The sequence below is a fragment of the Mustela putorius genome, unplaced genomic scaffold (genome assembly GCF_011764305.1).
Source record: "Mustela putorius furo isolate JIRA1106 unplaced genomic scaffold, ASM1176430v1.1 tig00000275_pilon_pilon_pilon, whole genome shotgun sequence".
Lineage (NCBI taxonomy): Eukaryota > Metazoa > Chordata > Mammalia > Carnivora > Mustelidae > Mustela > Mustela putorius.
Genome location: NW_025421341.1, coordinates 9525340 through 9547642, shown reverse-complemented (window position 1 = coordinate 9547642; position 22303 = coordinate 9525340). Strand labels below are relative to the sequence as shown.

Here is a 22303-nt window from a genome sequence, read left to right as displayed (position 1 = left end):
TGCTACACTTTCAGCTTTTTCACAAGTCTGTGGTTATTTCAGTATTTAAAAAGGAAAAAGAAAAAACAAAGAGGGACTATTCCGAGCAGTATAATACCTTCAAGAAGGTCAAGTTTGCAAGCGCTAGTTTGCAAAGAAGGTCAAGTTTGCAAGCGCTAGTTTGGGAGGCAACCATTTCTGTTCCCCCAAGAAAACACTATGAGGTAGTTTCAGTTGCTGAATATCAAACATTTATTCCTTAGTTTCGTACTACTGCTAAAATCTAGTTCATGAGTAGCTCCTCTTAAAACAAGTCTTTATTTCACAGAAATTGTATCTTTTAATAATTCCCTTTGAAATGTCCAGTGCTGAGGAGGAGAATGCTTCAGATCCCCAGTTTGGACTACCAGGCCAGGTGGACCCCACATGAAGGCTCCACTCCCCACTCCAACCCCTCACCCAGCAAGCTGCAGGCCACTTTGGGAACACCTCTGCGGAGCCAGCCAGGTTGTCCAAGTCAGCTGGAAACAGAATCCCATACTTGATTCAAATTACAAATGCAGTACTGTACTGTACACATCCAGCATTATACACGCTTACAACAACATAAGTGTGCATAATGACATACCTGGTCTCACTTTTAAAGTATGCTAGAAGCAGGCACCTACAAATTTTAACACTACTAAACAACGCCATTTGACCTAAAGTTAAAAATATCGTTGCACATACACTGGCTGCTTCAGAAACATTGGGCATGCAAACAGGAATTGGAGAAAATAACCCAGCTAAGACCAATCACATATTATAAGTATTTAGGAATCTTTCCAACGAAATTGTATTCAAAGGAAGCCTATCCTGAAGGCCAGGGCCATATTCCAGGCTGAATGTTTCCTAGGAGAGGGAATCGTGATGTTCCCTGAGACATCTGTGCTTCCTCCCAGACCTCGGAAGAACAAACGCAGGTAGACTCGCCGTGATCCCCAGAGTGACTTCTGCCACTCGGGTTGAGAGCAGATGGTTGTCCTTGGCTCATGGGAGTCTCTCAACCCTTCAAATTCCTTCCCATGTCTGGAGGGCTGCTCCAGGCTGATAGGATCATTTCAACCTGTAAAGCCCAGGGGTCAACGTGGCTATAGTTGGGAAGTGACCTCCAGGAACTATAGCTTTCTGCTGAGTGAATCATTGGCTCTTTCTCCAGGACAATGCTTGAGAGAGAAAGATGATTTCGGTAGTTTTTGTTCTGCAATTTTAATATGCTCTGCAGAAACAGCCTGGCTTGTTATTAATAGCACCATGAAAACATAGCTAATGGTAGAAAATAGAATCATACAGTAACGTCCTTTCTGCTTCTAAGCAATGTTTTGTTGTGTAGGGGTTTTGTTTGTTTGTTTGTGTTTTTACCACTACTGTGGTCAAAATAAATCCACAAAGTAAATCATTTTTACTGAATTTGGGAAAATAAGATGTCTTTCTGGAGCAAAAATATTCTTATAGGAAGAATATAGGCAAATGATATTCATTAGGCTGCAACTAAGTATGTATTATATGTGTTTTATTGAGAAGTAGAGGGGAGAAATGTAGATCTAGATCCTTACTCAGAATGTCTGTCAAGTGGTCGCATAGAAATATTTTAAAAAGGAAAATTGAAGGCAGACGAGGGCATCTAAACCTTGGAGTGGGAGACTGGGGTTCAGAAGTTTGAAAAGAGTCCTGTGTACTAATGGATTTTAAAAAGTATGGTTACATGTCCACACCTCAGAAATAAACTAACGAATTTTGAAGCATCTCCCTCCAGTATTTCATTAAAAAGGAATGCTCATTCCTACAGGAAGAAGAGGTAGTCTGTTAGTGAAATGCAAACAGATACTGACCCTCGGCTGCCCATTTGCTCTGCAGATTTAGTACCCTTGGCCTCTCTTAAAAATATTGGTAGACGTGTTTGTTTTACTCACTGGTGCATTGCTAGAAGCAGGTATGAGGATAGGAATTCTGGCCCAGTGACGTCTGTTTGCTGCGCACACATGAGCTGGGCTTTCTGTAAAACTAGTTGCAAAAAGGTGTTTTGATAACCCAACAGTACTGAAGCAGCCTGTTAAAATCCCTTTTGACTGATAGAGTCACTGATCCAGGTTGAACAAAACACCAGCAGAAGATGTATGTACTCCAATCAAGTGTTACTCTCCATGGTCCAGGGAATGTGGGAATCTTGCACTTCATGTCACGGGGGAGCTGACCAGCATGGTTCATGCCTGGGTGCTACAGAGTTCCAAGTTATGAGTTGTACCTGTAACAACATGAAGCATAACATTTTTAAAAGCACTCTATTCCAATTCCCCTCAACGTATTTGTCCTTTTGATCTGCCTCCTGTACACACACACGTGTGTACACACACACGTGCCATCCAAACTCTTCTGTATGCTTCAAGACTCAGCACCAGTTCCACATTTTCCATGAAGTTTTTCCCAGCCCACTCTTGACTCTTGTAATAGACATTATCTGAACTCTACACTTTGCTTAATTGAGTACTTTTGACATGTTCACATGATTCCACCCTCTCTGCAAACACATCAGCTTTCCCAATGACATTACAGACTGAACACGAGGACTGTCCTGAGTCTCCCCTCCCTCTAACCCAACACGGATTACTCAGCATGATATCAAGTATATAATTATCATACAATAAATATTGGCAACTGAGACATGCTCTTCTTGAAATTGTGACTGCTTGGTGGTTTCAGAATACAGAGAGACCCTACCTACCTTCAAGAAGTTTGCACTCTGGTCATGTTCAGTTATTACACTTGGTAGGTGGGGTGTGAAACTTCCCACCTCTGGTTCAGCCACAGCCTGGGTAGATACTTTGGCACATGCTGTCTGTTCTAGCACAAGAGCGCCACCATGCATTTCTCCACTTTCTACCTCAGGGCTTTCTCTGAAGACTTGTGAGACACCGTTCCATGCATAGAGCATTGCTCCAGGAGGCTCTGGCAGGCAACCCTGAGCCAGTGGATAGATACCTCACCTGCCATCCTTGGGAAGAACAATTCTGGGAGACATCTAAACACTTCTCAGAGGTTCTGTGGCCTCCAGCTGAGATCTCAGTAATACAACCTTGATTTGCTTTTCCTCTTTGCTTATCTCATACTCCCTGCTCCCTCACCCCTTTTTTCCTAGGGTCACCTTCCAAATAAACTACTTATAAACTCAAGTCTCTGTCTCAGGGTCTGCTTTCAGGGATCTGAGCTAAAATGGACACATTATCATCAGCAGGAAGATTAGAAGAAAAGTTGTTGTTTTCAACAGCAAAGCCAGGAAACACACACTCTTTGCTAGTCACAAAGCTAGGGTAGGAAATCTCTAGGGAGCAAAAGAAATCACTGAACACCCTGGACATAATTGATTCTCTCACCCAATGAATGAAGAGTTAGACTGAAGGAGCATTAACTCTGCTCCCATGCTTTAAGTCCATGATTACAAATGCTGTTTGCATCCACGGACTTGTAGACAAGTCCTTCACCACTGAATGGTGGCAAAAATTTAGAAACTTCCTCATTACGTCCTTCAACTCATCCCAACCTCAAAGGCATAGGACTTATAATTTTCCACAAGGGATGCTTCAAACTTTCTAGGTGCTCTATGCTTAACAACCCTCAAATTGGCAATGTTCACTCTGAATGGAAAAAAGCAAAGTCACACCTAACTGGCCTTGTGCCGTCATCCAGACTCTCAGACCCTGTACTTTCTTTTCATCAGAATAACACCAGGCTCCCCGACTCCCCCTCCTTCCCCTGGGGAGCACCAGCCCAGATCTTTGTTCCAAATCTCTGCCCCAAACACTCCTCCACATGTTTGTGTATCTCCTATGCCTCGACTCAGTAATTTGCACTTCATCAAAACCTAATAAATGTTCCTCGGGTGACTTAAAGAACTTGTTCCCAAGGAAGACTTAGAATCATCTCAGTTTTTGAAATACTAGTTGGAAAACTGCCTTGATACAACAGTGGCTTGTGAATCTTCTGCTTGTTTACTTTTAATAGTGGTTTACAGACTTAATGTTTATTTTCAATGTACTGCAGAAAGTAAAAACTTAAAGTGAAAATTCAGAATTTCACAGAAAATCTAAAATTGGGCCTTAGAGACATTGGCCCGTCCTCTAAAATAAAAAATGAAAATTCCAGACTTAATGTGAAGAACACACTGCTCTGCCCAAAGCCCCGGATGGAGAGGTACCTGTGAATCCAGGTTTTTTGGCTGTGTTCACTGCTGCCATGAACATGTATTCACTGTTAGGGTCATGAACACTGGATCGATATTTCTGGAAGAAAAGTCAGAAGCATGGTTTGTCATCTGCTCTTCCTTATCTCCATCCCTGGTCTCCCTGGTCTTTTTTTTTTTTTTTCCCCTTTACTGTTTTTATTCTTGAAGTGGTATGTGACAAAAGTATTAGGTTATGACTCAGGCTTCTGACCTGTAGCTAAGTAGGAAAACAATATGAAAAGGGTTTTAAATAAAGAGACCTCTGCCCTATTTTCTTCCTCATTTTTGTTTTAATTGTTTCTTCCTCTGGAGATTTAGATAATGGACCCTATCCCACTGTCTTCCGTCTTTCTCTTTCTTTCCAAATTCCATTCTGGCACAGATATACCCACGGTCTGGTCAATGATCACACTGTGGATATACTTGGGTATTAGTATACTTGTGTCATATGAAAATGATGTTAACTTCTTTCATTGAGAACCTCTATTGTGAAAAGCTAAAAAGAATATCCCCAGCACAGAGAGATTGCTTTGTCCTTGTTGAGTTATTTCCCTAGTTTTTCTGTGCTGTTCTTTAAAAACCGAGTCCTAACAACTTACCATGGGAAGAAGCTGGTCATTTCCCACTGATTGTTGAATTGACAAGTTCAGGGAAACATTAAAACTGGCAGTTTCATCTTTGCCCTGGCTCTGAAAACTTAAACTCAAGTGCAGCCTGCATGTAATAATTCTTAGAAATCAGAAGCATCTATTTTTATGTTTCAATCTTTGTCCTGCCTTTTTGTGTTTTCTTGGCCCCGATTCCCTTCTCTTTTTTGAATAATAACAATAACAGCTCCCTCTGTAAGCCATCACATCCTTTTTTAGACTGAAGCAGCTGTAAAATAAATAAGCTTCTCTGCCAAGTTAGTAGTTTAATTAGTAGGCATATCTTGTGGAAAAGAAATTGTCTGTCTGTTAATCAAATTACTCTGGCTAGAGCAATATGTGCTTTGATGAGTAAATAACTACTGATATTCTTCAGTAAAAACAAATGCAAGAAAAAATAGACATCGCTCACCTTTTTTGTAAGCCAACAAAGAAATACGCATCCAAAAATATAGACTCCAACAAAAGCTGCACATCCTATGGGTAACCAGAACTTCAGTTGGCAGCAAGTCTGTGATTCTGGGTTGGAAAAGAGATGTGTTAAGGGAAAACAGAGAATCAAATCTCCTCTTTCAGTCCTGAATCACAGGTTCTTTTACCCAATTTTTAAAAGTGATTTAATCAAATGAAGCTTGGCTTCACTACAATCATAGAATCCAATAAGTTGTAAATAACATCCTCTCAGTACCATAGCAAGAATTTAAAAGCTAAAACCTAAAAAAACTCTATGCACATATATGTTTATGAATGGGGTTAATAGAAAGGACTTTTTTGGTCTATATTTTTGCAGAAAAGTAAGTAAGAACAGTAATGGTATAAAACTATTATTTTCAGGGATGCTTGGGTGGCTCAGTTGGTTAAGCATCTGCTTTCAGCTCAGGTCATGATCCTACAGTCCTGGGAGCGAGTCCCCCATCGAGTTCCTTGCTCAGCAGAGAGCCTGCTTCTCCCTCTGCCTGCTGCTCTCTCTGATTGTACTCTTGTTCTCTCCCTCCCTCTCTCCCCCAGGCACTCTCTCTGACAAATAAATAAGTAAAATCTTCAATTAAAAAAACTATTGTTTTCAATTATTTCACTCCATAAACCAAAACCTAAACTTTATGTGAATAGAGGTAATGACCATGAAGCCATGGATTTAGGTAATTTTTCTTAATTTTTTTCCTGATTTCTAATGGCATATGCAATTTAAAGACAACATGATCTATTTCTAACCTAGCAATCTACATGACCAAATTGCATATTACTGATTAATACTAATTATTATTAATCAGTTATCCCTTGCATATTTTCATAATAAATGACTGTCATCAATTGCACCAAAATGAACTCACAGAAGATACTTATTTGCATGTTTACATTCTTGAGAAACGTTGTTAAAAATGCAAACGTACTCCTGAGTCTGAAAGAAAAACATCGTCTTACCATAAACATTCAGATATTCTCTGCTAATGTTCTTTTCCTGAAAAGGAGGAGGATCAAAAATTGACAGTTGGCAGGTATAGTAACTGGCATGCGAACTGTCCAAGTTATTCAGGAAAAAGGAGACTCCATCATCCGATAACTCAGACTGACAAAATTTGGGATGCTTAGTGGGCACTGTGTTTCCACTTTCCTTTGTCTTAGTGAGATCACAGAGCACTTCCGTCCCTTTCCGCAACTCCATTTTAAATTGCCAGACAGTATCACTGAATTTGCATAAAATTTGTACACCTCCATCGCGAAACGTAAACATCTCAGACTTGGCAGAATCCTTGGTTTCTCCTGAATAAAAAAGAAGAAAACAAAGCAAAAACGACATTTAATGAAGATGTTACTCTAGTAATTATACTTAAACACAGAAGGAATGTCTTCTTTTCATAGAGTCCCCTCTATTGAATCAAAACAAAAGAATTTTAAAACCAAAAGAACATCGCAAAGAAAAAACTGTGCCCTTGGGGAGAAAAAAAAAAAACCTAAACAGAAATTTTTTTGTTATATATGAATATATCATATGTAATATATTAAGTAATATATTTACATGGTATAATCAGACAGATATGGGCCTGCCCTTTCATATTGGAGACAGATGGTAAACAAATAAATACATAGTAAACCATCCTAATTAATGCTAGCACTGGAGTACTGTTCAAATAAATGTGGGAAAATTATTAGCAGGAAAGTTTCTTGCTTACGTTTTGAATTCTCTGCCTTTATTCCTAAAAAGAATATATAACAAATGTAATGAATGTTTAAGGAAAAAAAGTTGCCCAGCCCTACAGTGAAATAGGAATGCTATTTATGTGTATTTGCTCTTTACCTTCCAGATATATGCAACAAACATATTACTTTGCATCCTGCTATTGCCATTTAATGGTATATCATAAATGTCCCATTTTTTATATAGTTGCCACAAGTATCCTTTTTAATGACTACATATTAGGACATAGTATTAATACATAATTTGTTAAAGTGTTCCACTAAGATTGAATATTATGGTTATCTTTAGCATTTTGCTTTTATGACACATCACCAAAATGCCTAAACATGCTTATAACATTATGTATTGCCACATTGCTTTCTGAAAGAACTCCCATTTGTGAGAGGACTAGCATTAGACAGGTGGATTCATTTGCCACAACTCTGCTAGCACTGGTTGCCTTGATTTTATTTAAGACCTAGCACAGTTAGGGGTGCCTGGATGGCTCAGTGAGTTAAACCTCTGCCTTCGGTCCAGGTCGTAATCTCACCACCCTGGGATTGAGCCGGGCATCGGGAATCTCTGCTCAGCAGGGAGCCTGCCTGCCTCTCTGCCTGCCTCTCTCCCTACTCATGATCTCTTTCTCTCTGTCAAACAAATAAATAAAATCTTAAAAAAAAAAAAAAAGACTTAGCACAGTTATTTTCCTTAATATCTATAGTCTTTAACTTATGGCTCTCATATTACAAGGGAAATAGAGTTTCCGCTTGGGGATTTGATTGTGAAAATATGTACAAATGTTCTAGTTTTTCAGTTACAGCAGTCCAAATCCAAACAAATTCCTACACCAAAACAACCAAAAATGCTGAACAAAAAGGTCTAAAAATATTATCAAAAAGCGAGGGGTGATTGGGTGGCTCAGTCAGTTGGACATCTGCCTTCAGCTCAGGTCATGATCCCAGGGTCCTGGGATAGAGCCCCACATCAGGCTCCCTGCCCCTTTCTATCCCTCTGTTTGCCACTCTCCCTCCTTGTACTCTATCAAATAAATAAATATTTTATTTTTTAAAAAGGCTTAACAAGTTTTCACAAAGAGGAGAACCAGACTCCAGAGAGAAGAGAAGAGCTCAGAAGTTGCTTTTATTCTGAGAGCATTTGCTGTTCTGCCAAGTTCAAGCTTTTGTTTGTATGTCTCAACTCCTAGAGTCTGCAAAGCAAGAAATCTAAAGAGCCTCTCCTCAATAAATTGGGATCTCAAAGGGTTTCCATCCTGGAATACAGTTAAGCCAGAAGAAACCCAGCTCTTATGCGAATTATAGCTCATCTTCAAATCTCTTCAATAGTCCAGAAAACCCAAATCCTTGAATTTTGTTTAAGATGGTTTGGATCATTATTATCCTTAGGCTTTTGAGAGTAAAAATGCAACTATTCCAGGAAGAAGAGATTTACATCCTAGACCTCAAATCCTATCTGCAAATAATATTTAAAAACAACAATATGCAAGGAAACAAAACAATAGAAACAACAGACTACAGAAACAAACCCCCCAAAATCATATATTTGAATTATAAGATACCCAAAATAAACAATTGAGCTTACTACATTTAAGGCAATAAAAGAGAAACTTATAATAATATCTGCAAAGCACAGGAAACTAAAAAAAAAAAAAAAAAAAAAAACTAATTTTAAAAAAGAATCAAGTAGAACTGGCAAAAAGAAACATAGTAACTATTATCAGAATAGGTTCAAAGAATATCAGAGCTAAAGAGAGAATTGGTGAACTAGAAAATTAGATTGGAAAATTATTTGAAATGCAGTCCTCATCCAGATTTAAGAATCCCAACAAATCACAAGCAAACTTTTTAAATATGCATGTCTGGACAAATCATAATGAAAGTCCATAGAAAAAAGACTTTAAAAAGCCATAGAAAAGAGACTGATTACCTCCAGAGAAGGAGCTATTAGACTAACAGGTGATGTCTCAACATTAACAGTAAAAAGTAAAGTGAAAAAGAGTAAAGGTATACATAATAAGAAAAACTTCAATAAGTGAAGCATGCACATTATCTCTTACATAATGACTCAAAGAATAGAAACAATATTTAACCTAAACAGATATCACAAAATGCAGCCTAATGATCTGGTATGAAGGGAAGGAAGCATTGAAATCAGAAAGGAAAACACAGGGATGGAAAGCCTTCTGAGTGCTGACAATGTTCCATTTCTTGAGCTGTGGTGATTATGGGAGTAAGGTAGTAATGTTTTATAATGATTCATTAAGTTGTACATTTATGTTTGCTTTTCTGTATAGATTTTTTTTCTGGAATACAAAATTAAAAATACAGAAGGAAAATAATGCTTGTTTCATTTAAAAAATAGAGGAAGCAATGTAGGCACAAGGCAAAAAAGGAAAAAATGGATAGCATGAGCCTGTGTAGTCTACATTAGATTCAAAGAAAGGCTTTCTTGCTTGGGGACTTATTTATCTGAAAGTAAATGATGTTGCATGACTATTGTTCTGATGTTTAAGTCTCTATAGCTTGTTGCCAATGATAAAATCAGTGGGCTCATTCTCAGTTTCTTCAGAAATGTTCAGAGTACATTTCCCAAGGACTTTAGAATGACAGCAAGAAAGCCACAAAGAGATCTTGGAGCAAAAGTGACTGTGACCACCATGTAAACACTTAGACAGAGATGCACTGTCTTGTGTTTCTGAAGATGTTTTGTCAGCAGCTTTCCTTCTCCACCCTATGCCCACACTATGACCTGTAACCCAACACAAGATGAAATGTCATAGTCAGCAGAGCAGAGTAGTGGGAGTACAATGTCATGATTCCTGAGGAAATGAGAGGAAAATTCTTGTCTTGCCTTTAGCAAGTCTGTGACTCTGGTACCCTTCTGGACTTCAGCCTCTTGATCTGAGAAATAAAGAAGTAAAACCAAGACATAAAATTCTTTCCAACACTTACTCTCTAGGGATCCAGGATCAAAGTATATCCAGAGGAGACTGCAGACAACTAAGAGAGCTATGACTTTGTTGTTGTTCCCATAGTTCTCTGTCCCAGCATCTTACTGAGGGATTCCAGAGAGTCAGGAAAAATGAAAATGAATGAGACATTCACATTCCCTATGAAAGTATTTAGGTAGGGCTAAGAAGACTACCTAAATTTTTCTTGAGGGATAAGTGCCAAGGTCCTGTGCCATTGACATTAGAGGAGTAACTGGGGATTCCAAAGTGTCATTTCTGCTGGACGGTGTGACTTGTTCATTTTTTGATATTTAATCTAAAAACTTCTCAGGTGAGGGGCACCTGGGTGGCTCATATGATTAAGCGTCTGCCTTCAGCTCAGGTCATGATCTCTAGGTCCTGGGACGGAGCCCCACGTAGGGCTCCCATATCGGGCTCCATCTCAGCAGGGAGTCAGCTTCTTCCTTCCCTCTTCCTCTCCCCCTGCTCATGCTCTCTCTCTGTATCTTTCTGTCTCAAAGGAATAAATAAAATCTTACAAAAAATGTTTATAAAAACTTCCCAGGTGAGCTTTTTATTATGAAACGTAGTGATAAGACACCTGACTTGTATCTCTACATATCCACTGCTTAGGTTTTTCATCTGGAAAACCTTTTGACAACTCTAAGTCTGCAATTTGAATGTTTTCAATTAAAAGAGTCAGGTATGATATTGAATCAATTATTTCCTAATTACCTGGTAGACCCTGTAGAACAGATACGCTGAAATACCTAATTACAAGTGCTCCTTAGCCTTTGATGACATGTGAAAAATTAGTATCAAAAGAAGATCATCCCTAGAACCGTGGCTAAAGCATTTAGTGGATCAGCAGACAATATAAAGAAAACCTGAATGTATTAGTTTCTTAAACTGCAGAAACAGCTAGAATCTTTTCTTCACCCTCCCTGGATGTTCTCATCTCAACTCTAACATTCAATCATAAGTGCTGGTATCCCAGCACCAATTTTTATAACCAGTGTTTGTTTTGGTTGAGTATCAGATCTTTTTGGTCAATTCTTCTGCCATATTGGAAGTTAAAAATTGTGAGTATTCCCCTTACCAATCTCTTTCTTTTTGTTCTTTCTTCTTTTCTCTCAGCCCAATTTTTTTTTCATGTATCACCTCTTAATATAAAATCATCCGCCATGGGCACCTGGGTGGCTCAGTCAGTTAAGCAGGTACTTTTTACTCAGGTCATGATCCCAGGGTCCTGGGATCAAGCCCCATGTGGTGCTCCCTGCTCAGCGTGGAGTCTGCCTCTTACGCCCCCTCTACCACTGTCCCTGCTTGTGCATGCACACTCACTCTCTCACTCTCTCTCAGTCAAATAAATAAATAAAATCTTAAAAAATCATGCCCCAAAATATTCCTTCTCACAGTCTTTGATATATTCCTCATCCTCCCTAATATCCTATCTCCATCTCCAGCACCCATAGGTGTTCATAGACAACTGTCCATGTTACACCTTCTCCTTCACATTTTCTATAACATGATTCAAACTCCACCCAGCATCATAAACAACCAGACCTGGTAAACTTAGAAATTATACAGCAAGTCTAATTCTTTTGTTCAGACAACTAAAGACCCAGACAGATGAGATTATTTGTCTGAGGCTATACAACTTCTTAGGTGCATAAAAGATTCTAGGTTCAATCTAAGGTTGAAGTGCCACTAGCAACAATCGAGGGAAGTATAATGGAAGCAGGCAACCACATGAAGCTAGATACTTCATGATCACTACAGACTGACTCTTATAAGATCATATTAAAATCTGTCTACAGGAAGAAGGGCTAATTTCCTGTACCTCTCTTTTATGTCTGGTAGAGTCTATCCACTACTCTTGCACCTAAACTTCAACTGAGCCCAACCAGCATCCTCTCTCCGCAGGACTACAAGAGCCTCCTGATTTTCTGCTCTCACTCCAGCCCATTTACCATTTATTCTCCTCAGGAAAGCCAGAATGATCTTCTAACATTCACAGATAATATCCTTCCCTTGCTTATAAAACATATATCTCACTTAGAATAAAATCCTACTCCTTAACCTGGTTTCTATGACCTGCATGACCTACCTACCTCTCTAACACCATTTTACACCAGTCATTCACTATACTGCAGCCACACTGCACTTCCTTCTATTCCTCAAACATAAGCAACTGGTCCCCTGGGCTTTGAAATAGTTGGTTTTTCACCTGGGATGTTCTCTCAGATCTTCACATGACAGCTTCTTACTTCTTCAGCGGCCACTGACTGACCACTCAATCCAACATAGACCCCATGTCATTTTCTATCATACGTACCTGAAGGAAAGTATTTATTATTATCTAAAATTATCTGGTTTATTTATTTATTTATTTATTGTCTGGCTACCCCACCATAACCTGATCAGCCTTAAAATCAGGCACCTTGTTGATCTTATTCATCAACCCCTCCCAAGTATCTACAATAGCACCTTGTATGTAGTAAGTCATCATAAATATTTATTGGAAGGATGGATAGATGAACAAACGAATATGTAGATCTCAGTGATGTTATAAATCTGGGGAGATGAATAGAATAAACTATGTAAAAACCAAAAAGTCTCTTAGAAATGATCCAGTTAAGCCTTTCATTTTATCTTTACATTTATCAAGCTAGACCAGGAGCAGATAAGTGAGTATCTTGCCCAGGATTACAGAGCTCATAGCTGGAACATGATCCTGTGATTAGCTATGTCACATTGTCTTTCTTCTGGAAACAAGTACGTGCAAATATATAATCAAGCAAAATGTATAATCAATCAATCAATCCCCTAAAATGGAATGTCAGATTCTAATGAAAATTCTGCCTGAGCCTCAAAGAAACGGGTTCTTTATCTATAAATATACACTAGATTCGTAAAGGCTTGTTTAGATAATTGATGATTCTCTTGACTGTTTTTTTGTCTACAGAGGAGAGGACAAGTTTAAGCCTGGTTGATTATTTAGATCCTCCAGAGTGCACACTTCTTAAATTTTCCCAATGTATGGCCACAATAAGGGCCCCTGGACCAATGATTTTTCCAATATATCCAGATGTTTCATAACCACAGCATGTTATGTTAGTGACTTGTGATAAAATGCCACACTATATCTTTTAGCATTTACTCCACTATTAAAAACACAATAAAAATATGTTCTCTTGAATCCTGGTAATGGGTCTTAAAAATCTGAATATTAAGTATCGGTTTTTGTTTTCTTACCATATCTATGTACTTCTTGTTGATATTCCTAGATTATAAGTACTCTAGGAAACAGGTACTATGTCTTCTTAAACAAATCACATTGAATACCATATCTAAAGGGTAACACCTTCCCAATAGAGGTTCCAACCTGTTAACTGCTGCTATGATTTTTATAACATTACTCTTGACATTAGTAGACTAATGTTTTCAAGAGTAAATTCAGAGTCTTTATATTTAGGTGATTTCTTTAGTCTTTATATTTAGGTGATTTCAAATTGTTTAAGGGATAAGAACATTCATATCTCCAGAGTGAGGGCAGTATGGAGGCTGTTAAACTTGGAAGAAAAGATCATTCACCTGAGAATTGTACTGTGGCTCAGAAAGTTTATTTGTAAATTTGTTCTTTTAATATCTAAACTCTTCCATTTCTTCAGTATGGTCTTGCTAGAACCCATCCTGCCAGGACTCTTTAAAAGCAGTTGTGTTATCCTCAACTGAAAATCTTTTGGCAAAAACATGTTAGAAAACCCACACAATTGCAGAGTGTGTGAGACTAATCAGCAATTTGACTTTTTCTCCTCAACTCAGACTAACCACAAACCTTCACAAAGATCTGAGTGATAGAAAGATAAGATCTCCTGAGTTTGCAATTAATGATAGTGCTTATTAAACATATTTTCTGTAATCAAACAATAAGCTTTAGTTTAACACAGCACATGAGTGTGACATAAGTGAAGTTCTAAAAATTGCAGTGTTTAAGTTCTGTTACGTTTGATCTATTACTAAGAAATTTTGGTTTTAAAAAAATCTGCATTTACCACTTTTTTCCACCTTTCATAAAAGAATTGTCATTTCTTGTAAGTCTACTGGCTATGACTTGGATTTTTATACATGCATCATTTCTATACTTACATTGCTCTTCAAAGGCATCCATACTCTAAAGAAGTGATTGAAGTCAGTAGGTAGGATAGGCAAAATAAACCCAATCTGACCTAATTTTTTAAAAATTCTATTTATTTATTTATAAATAAATAAAGCAAGAGTGAGAGAGAGAAAACATGAGAGGGGGGAATGGTCAGTGGGAGAAGCAGACTCCCCACTCAGTGGGGAGCCCAATGGGGCACTTGACCCTGGGACTCAGGGATCATGACCTGAGCCAAAGGCAGACACTTCACCAGCTGAGCCATTCAGGTGCCCAGTCTGATCTAAATTCTTAACATGTGTTGGAGAGAAAGATAAAAAATGTGAAGAAGAAAAGTGAGGAGAAAATCAAAAAAGCCAAAAGAGCATACAAACACACACACACACAAACACACTAAATGTGTGAATTGTTTTTACTCTCCAAGGAACTTTGTATGGAGGATTAAAAACAATGCTTGGTCCTCTCAAGTGTGCATCTTATTATATATATAATAAGAAATAATAGACTGACTTTCTTCTAGCAAAAACTTTCTTTGTGAAAATGGAAGAATGTCAAATAGGTTATAAAACTTTATAGCAATATTCATGATGTAGTTAATTTTCAAACAAGTTATTTTGTTAGTTAATTCATTGTTATTGATTTGAAATTGTCCTACCAGCAATATCACAAGAGATTAAATGAACCGAGTCTCTTCCACAGAAAAGGGAGGAGAAAGAATTTCATTAGCAACCAAAAATGTCCACATTATTTCCCATCCCTCAGCTGCTATCTAAAGCCCTTTGGGCACAGAAACAAGGAAAGCATTGGCTTGGTGAACTTGTTACGTTTAAGGCTCCAGCTCTCATCTCTGCTCCAATAACCCACGCCTTTATCTCAGCCACCCCTTCCCTTGTCTCCCATCCCTTATTTCCAATTTCCTTTAACATCTCCATCTGGTTTCTTCTGATGATCAAGAGTAACATTTCCACCCTGAACTCAATATTCACTCTCAAACTCAAACCTCATCATTTAAGCGAGTCACTAATCTGACCCCTCCTGACTCTCCTGTCCCAATTGACCACCAAGTCCAGCTGACTATAGCTCCAACATATCTCCTGAATTCAGTTGCTTTTCTCTATTCCTATTGCCAATCTAAGAACATTTTTATCTTCCCTCATCTATGGGAGCTTCTTGATTAACCTTCTCCAGAGTGTTCTCTCCCTTTCCAAGTCCAGCCTCCATGCTATTCTCAAAATTGTGTTTCTAAAAAGCATTTCATTCCCCAGCTTAAAGTCTCTATTAGATGGTGGCTTATGAGGCAAAAAATAAATAAATAAATAAATAAATCAGTTGTCTTAGCATTATACAAAATCCTTTCACAATCCGTGGACCACATATGTTCAAGCCACGCTAAACTTTTTGGCAATTCTTCTCACATCCTTATACTATTCCCATAAACTAGAATATCCCAGTGTATCTTTATCTTTCTAGAGACCCCATTTATTTTTTCCCCATCATGCTTTAAGAACCATTTTTAAGGTCCTGAGACCTCAAAGACTCCTCTTTATCCTCTCAATAACACTTAGTTTACACCAATGTATTAGAATGCATTATCGACTTAGATCACAATTATTTTGTCTGTGTTCCTCATTTAAACATAAGCTTCACAAAGATAAGTATTATAGTATGGTCACCTAAATCATCCCAAGACCTGGGCCATATTAGAGGCTCAATGAAATAAATGGATACATAGAAAAACGGAGACTGAGCCTGGATGGCAAATGTCCCACAATGGACTGAGGAGAAGAATGAGAAAAACAGAGCAAGAGACTTCGTTTACTGGATCTTGTTCTCCAGTCCAAAGTCAAAGGTTCAAACTAGTAATACTCAACCAGTTCTCTGAAGCCTAGTAAGTCTGGAAGCTAAATGAATATTTAAGCTTCCAAAAGCTTCCAAATAATAATATAACAACAACTGGTAAGCCTTGAGAGTTTATCATGCTCTGAATACTGTGCTAAATGCATTAAATGAAATATATGAATATTTGATGTTCATAACAGCCTTTTATGTCAGCCGTTTATTTGAGGAAACTGAGGCTTGAATAAATGCCCCAAGGCTACTGAGCCAATATATGGTGAAACCCTGATATGAACCTAGACAATCTGAGACCAGAATCCACATTCTTAAGGAGTTTTTTAGTCCAAAAATCTAGTCCAACCCCCTAACTTTATAGAAGCTACAGCGTAAAAGCTCAAGAGACTTGCTAAAGAACAAAAACAAAAAAGAAAGAAAGAACAAAGAAGAAGCTTTTAACATTAAATTTGACTGGATAGTTTTGTTCAGGTATTTCTTTTCCTTCCAGATTTATTAGGTATATTAATGTCCTAAGTACTTAAAGTACTATTTAGATTGATGCCTCATATGTATTCTGTGATTTAAAGTTATCATATGCCAAAAATATATAAAATAATTTCTTAGATATGAAATTTCTTAGATATGAAATTATTTTTGCTGAAGACACTCATTTCTCTACACATCCTCATTCATCAACCATTATGTGTTGAACTGTCCCATGTATTTGAATCTGTAGCAAAGTCTAGCTCCTTTTTCTGACAGTCTAAATTTTTAATGATTATTCTGAAACTTATCTGCCTGTAGACATGTAAAAATATGGATTCACATACAAGAACTTTCATCATCATTAAATAAGTACAAACAGGAACTACTATGAGATATTTGCTTTAGATCTAGAGAGTACAAAATAAACACAACTTTAATTATGAGCACACTAGAAGCTTTGTTTGTTGTTTTCTATGAATGGAAGTTTTTTGGTGCTGAGTCCTAGAAAAATATAAATGTTGGTTGCAAAAAGTTTGATCTCTCAAATTTAAAACAGCAACATTTAAGTCATTTTCAGTTGCTTGTTGAAAGTGCCATGCCTGTGTCAACAGGGCTTAGACAAACAAAAGGTTCTATCGGGTCAAGTGGTTGACAGAATCAAAATTATTGAGTCTGTCATCCTCCCTAAAGACTACTTGATTTTTCTTAGCTCTTCCTCAAGCAAAGTAGAAACAGGCATCAATGCATTATATGTGACCCAGAGAAAGCCCATATCCCCAACATTTGACTCTCATTGAATTTGTAGATCTTGGTCTGTTTTGATCAACCTTTCATTTTAAACCAATGAAAAAAAATCATATTTTTACTAACAGTTTTCATTTATGTTCTATATTTTCTACCTATTTAAGTTCCACTTTCTAAAATATAGTTTTGAGTTTTCATGAGAAAGTTTCAAATGCCAAAGGTCTTATTTTACTTAGAATGACCAAAAAGTACCATTTGGTAGACTCATTTATTAGAATAGTGGTAGCACAGAAATACCTTTTATGGAGTAAATGTAGCCCTTTCCTAGGGTATTGAATGCAACAGATTATTTTTAATTTTTTTAATTTACAAAGGGTAATAAATCCTTTTACATATAAAATGTATATCCTTAAGATAGGAAGGTAGCTTAAGCTGTGGGTTTTGCACAGTTTGCAACTGTGAATATAGAGGCCATTTTTTTTTTTTAAGTCAAACAAGTCTATGTACCCTACAGTGAGCAAAACTGAGAATTAGGTCCTCTCTACACAACTACATTCTGTTTCTACCAAGAAATGAGATTATGCTGCTAGCAATTTAAAAACTATAATATTCCATTTCACCTGAAGGAGTTGCTAATAACAATGGCAAGTTATGAAAGCCACTGTGTTCAAAATGATGAAAAAACAAGGCACTCAAAATCTTTTGTGAGAATAATTAGGTATTCCTAGAAAGAAGAGAAAAAGGCAAAGAAAACGATATGATCAGACAGCTACAGGGAGAAAAATATCCCTGAAATTTAAAAAACAAAAAGCAAAACAAACAAACAAACAACAACAAAAAAAAACCACCAAGTCTACAGATGGAAAAGTCTCACCCAGTCCCAAGCAATGCTCATGAAAATCCTCACAAAGCTAGGCACATATTGGTGGAATGCCTGAATTCCAATATTGAAATAAATAGCATATGAGATTCTAGAGAATTTTTTTTTAAAGTTGCTTACAAATGAACGAGAATCAGACTATCAGGAAACTATTCACCTGCCATTCTAGAAGCCAGCAGGCCACAAAGGGGATCCACAGATCATTAAGAGAGAAGATGTCAGTCCTGGAATCCTAGTCCCAGAAAAGATATTAGTCACTCATCAGAGTAGAAGAAAGACTTCTTTACCCGTGCCGGAATTCATAGAGTTCAGGGTATCTGAGGAAAGTAATGGAAGCTACCAATCACTGTATCAGAATAGAGATCACAGGACAGGAGCAGAAAGCAAGAGTGATACTGTCACTGAAAATCCATGAAGGAAGCATAAAGAAGGGAGTCTTAAAACAGAAGAGAAATACTGTAAGAGGAAACTAGCAATGATCTATAATTATTATTTCAACAGAGCCCAAATTTGGGGCTGGGGTGCATTAACAGGGCAGCATAAGAGTGGAACAGGAGGAACCTTCAGAAGTTCTCAGGTTAATGGGGAGTGTGGGGTCAGCACATCAGGCAAGGCCATTGTTATTATTTATTTTAAGCCAATAATAAATAAATAGACATTCAAGATGCTCCGAACATAATGACTTACTCAGTTAAGAACTGTAGCCAACCCTCTAAATTACAGAGGCAAAGAGGGGAAGTTAAAAGAATTTGACGAAGATTAAAAAAAACAAACAAAAAAAAAAGATAAAATGGCAAAAGAAGATAGATAGAAATAAGCATAACAATGAAGGGATAAAATGAAGTACAGACTTATCACACTGAATGGAAATGACCTGAATTCTTCTCTGGGGCTGGGGGGTTGCTGGGGGGCGGGGGCGGGGGGGGGGGAGGATTTGGATTTTTAAAAAGCCAATATGAATACTTGAAGGGAGTTGTGGGAGGAGTTGAAGGTCGGCTCAGATCAGCAGACTTCTCTCTGAGCTCTGGGGAGGAACCGATCTGCAGACACCAAAGGGCTGTTTTTCTTGGGGTGATGGAATTCCGGAATCATGGATTGGAAGGCTTAGAAACAAAAGCAAGATTCAAAATGAACCTGAGGGTTATCTCCCAGCTTCTTCCCAGAACACACTCTGAGACATGAATGTTTATTAAGCACCATCTGACTTCCATCTTTCCCACTCGTGCGCAATCTCCACATTGATTTCAGAGTGGTCTTTCTAAAGTCAGAATTCATAAGGTCACCAGCATGCTTCTCACTGGGGTGTAGGAAGAGGGTCTTCCAAATGGAGGTAGAGGTTCACATTTTTCCCAGATCCTTTTACAAACAAGAGCTTCCTATTGCTCGAGAATCATTAAAAGAAGATGGCTTTGTTAAATTTCACACTAAGAACAATAGATAAGAAATCACCAAGATTTCCTGCCTATTAACTCACTAACCAAATGTAACACTGATGAGAATTTCTCCCTTTTAAGATTATGTTTTATCTCTTGCTACTTCAGTGCAATGTGGAACATATGAATATTGGAGTCCGATACATTTGTGTTCTAATCTTTGTTCTGCTATGAATTACTACATAACAAATCACTTAGCCTTTCCTGGTCTGAGATTCTTCAAACATCCACTGGCAGTAAGAATGCTTAACCTTTTAGGGGGATGAGAAAACCTACTTAGTTTAGAAGACTATGCCAAAGGAAAAAAACCCTGCAGGTGCTTGGTGTAGGCTTTGAAGAATGGGTAGGTGCTAGATAAATGCGTCCTAATGGTATTTTGAACATGGAGAAGGTTAGCAATTTACAATCTCCATTTAGTCACTCATACCTCAAACCAACAAATGGCTTGTCATGTAGCATCGTTTTCTAAGTGGTGAGAGTGAACATTGGTTTTCTTCCATTGGAGCCCATGATGAATATCATTCTAGAAGCACAATGTCTTCAGCAGCTTAGTCTAGTAATTTGAAATATTCTACCTAGGTTGGATCTCTCCTTCCATCTATCTTTCCACAGAGAAAACACAATTGTTAATTCAAATTTAAAGCTGATAATAAGCACACTATCAGCAACCATAGGTGCCTAAATGGGTTTAGCATATTGGGGTAACTTATGGCAGTACAAATCCTTCAATGACTTATACCAATGTTCTTGGGAAAAAATCCAAAATCCTTTACATGACCCATATAGTCTAAGTGGTCCTTGGCTTCTGCTTTTCTTTCCAGCATCATCTTGTACAATCCCAAACCCATCTCCTTCTGTGCTGAGGAACACCCACCATCTTACAGTTCCCTGACCTTATCTCATTTCCTCCTGCCACCGGTCCTTTGCACTTCCTCTTCTCCTCTTGTGTAATGTTCTTCCTCCCCCACATACACTATCCTTCCCATTTATTCCACTTATCCTTCAAATCTTAATTCAAGTGTCATTGCCACAGAAAAGATTTTGATGAACACCACTCCTCAACCCCACCCCAAAACAGGCCCAGGCTAGAGAGTCTTCTTTGTTACATTCTCTGAGTTCTGCCTGCAATTATCATTAAGTCATGAGATTATTCGAAAAATGTCTCTCTCCCAGCCATTCAGTTAGCTTCCTGAGAGCAGGGACTGATGTGGTTTTGTTCATCATGGTACACACAGCAGCTAGCACTGTACCTCCCGCATGGCAAGTGCTTGGTGTTGTGTGAATGAACAGAGAAGTGAATGAATGAATCAATGAATATCAGCTAGCTCCAAAATGACTTATTTGTCATTCATGCTGCTAAAAGATTTCACTGGGTTGTAGACAAGGCTTAAATAAGCAAGTAGCCCCCCAAACTGACTTTGGAACTTGTAAGTAGACTCTAATTGTTCACTCTTCATTCCTCTTTACGTAAGAGCATTCGAATCACCTTGAGCTACCAGAAGATGAAACATTCGACCAATCTGCTTTTGTGTTTTAATTCTTTGGAGAGAAAAGTAAACCCTATTTCCTTGCACCACTACAAAGTTTATGTCCTAGGCAAGTTTATACCTACTAGATTTCTTCTTTCATTTTTAGTGTTAATAGAACTTTCCAGTTTAATACAATTTCACTTTGCTTTTGCCAGCCTCAAGAACATGACTCAAAGTGAAGGATAAAAAGTAATACAAAAATGTACCAAGTAAAAAGCAACAAAAACACATTTTTCAGTTTAGTTGTAGGTCACATTATTTAAATTGTCCAAATAGTCTGATATATACCATCTAAGAAAGAATTGAGGACTTCAGAATAGTGGTTTGCTTTTCTTTAATGTCTCCAGGGTCCAGGGAGCCTTTTTGCAGTGTCCGTTACTCCCTGGCCTTTTAGAGGGACCCTGACACTTTGTGTCAAAAACAAAAACAAAACAAAACTCAGTGGCAGCCTGGACATTTCTGACAACAGATCACCCAGATAAAATTAAAATCAAAATTCTTTTTTTCAAAGCCCTTCCATTTTATTTTCTCCTTCAAAAAGAGTTCCCAGCCCAGATGCCAGGATTATTTTACTTTCATTCAGTTGACACAAGTCATTTTGCCTTTCATCTTTCTCTGAGAAGAGTAAGCCACTCTTCTACTTTCTCCACTAACAGGTAACTCCAAGCAAGTAATTTAAAATTTTAATGGTCTGATGAAATATTTTTTCTTCATCTTAAAAAACACAGTATCAAAGGAAGCAACACAAACTCAATGCCATCTACTGTGACATGGCGACACAGATTCCCTGAGCCAAGGGCTTGGGGTTCTTCTGCAATTGTTTCTACTTTCAAAAACAAAACAAAAAAAATAAAATAAAATAAAACAAAACACAGGAAAAAACCAACAAACAAAAAGCCCTCCTATGGGGTGCCTGATTTTTTTTTTCCTTTTGGGTTTTCTTAATGTTCATTTGAATAATAATTTAATAAGAAATAATCAATGGGCCACTTACCTGTTAGGACTTCAACTTGGAAGCAGAAGAGAAGGAAATACCACAAGTCTGACTTCATGTTTGCCAGAAACAGATGCAGTCCTCCCCAGTGTTCAAAGCTGACAGTGAATTCATGTTCTCAACTGTTTTCTATTTGCTGGAAAGGAAGTGGGTTTTATGAGGGTTGACACTTACCATCAAGGCAAGGAGGTGTCTCTCCATTGATGTCAGTGAC

The 22303-nt window shown here is 37.8% G+C and overlaps 1 protein-coding gene across 2 annotated transcripts; it reads right to left on the bottom strand.

Annotated features, from left to right (window-relative positions):
- Positions 1-207: 207 nt before the first annotated feature.
- ICOS (inducible T cell costimulator) lies at positions 208-22231 on the bottom strand. 2 transcript variants are annotated; one of them, XM_045078638.1, is made up of 6 exons: positions 22090-22176; positions 12259-12366; positions 6307-6645; positions 5297-5403; positions 4211-4295; positions 208-2263 (listed from the first exon to the last, which is right to left on the bottom strand). In XM_045078638.1, exons 3-6 carry the CDS (start codon positions 6614-6616, stop codon positions 2223-2225), a joined length of 543 nt encoding a protein of 180 aa, XP_044934573.1. In that variant the 5' UTR covers positions 6617-6645; positions 12259-12366; positions 22090-22176; the 3' UTR covers positions 208-2222. The 2 variants fall into 2 exon arrangements, with proteins under 2 accessions (XP_044934573.1, XP_004764263.1); XM_004764206.3 differs by lacking the exon at positions 12259-12366 and having other exon boundaries at positions 22090-22231.
- Positions 22232-22303: the final 72 nt, after the last annotated feature.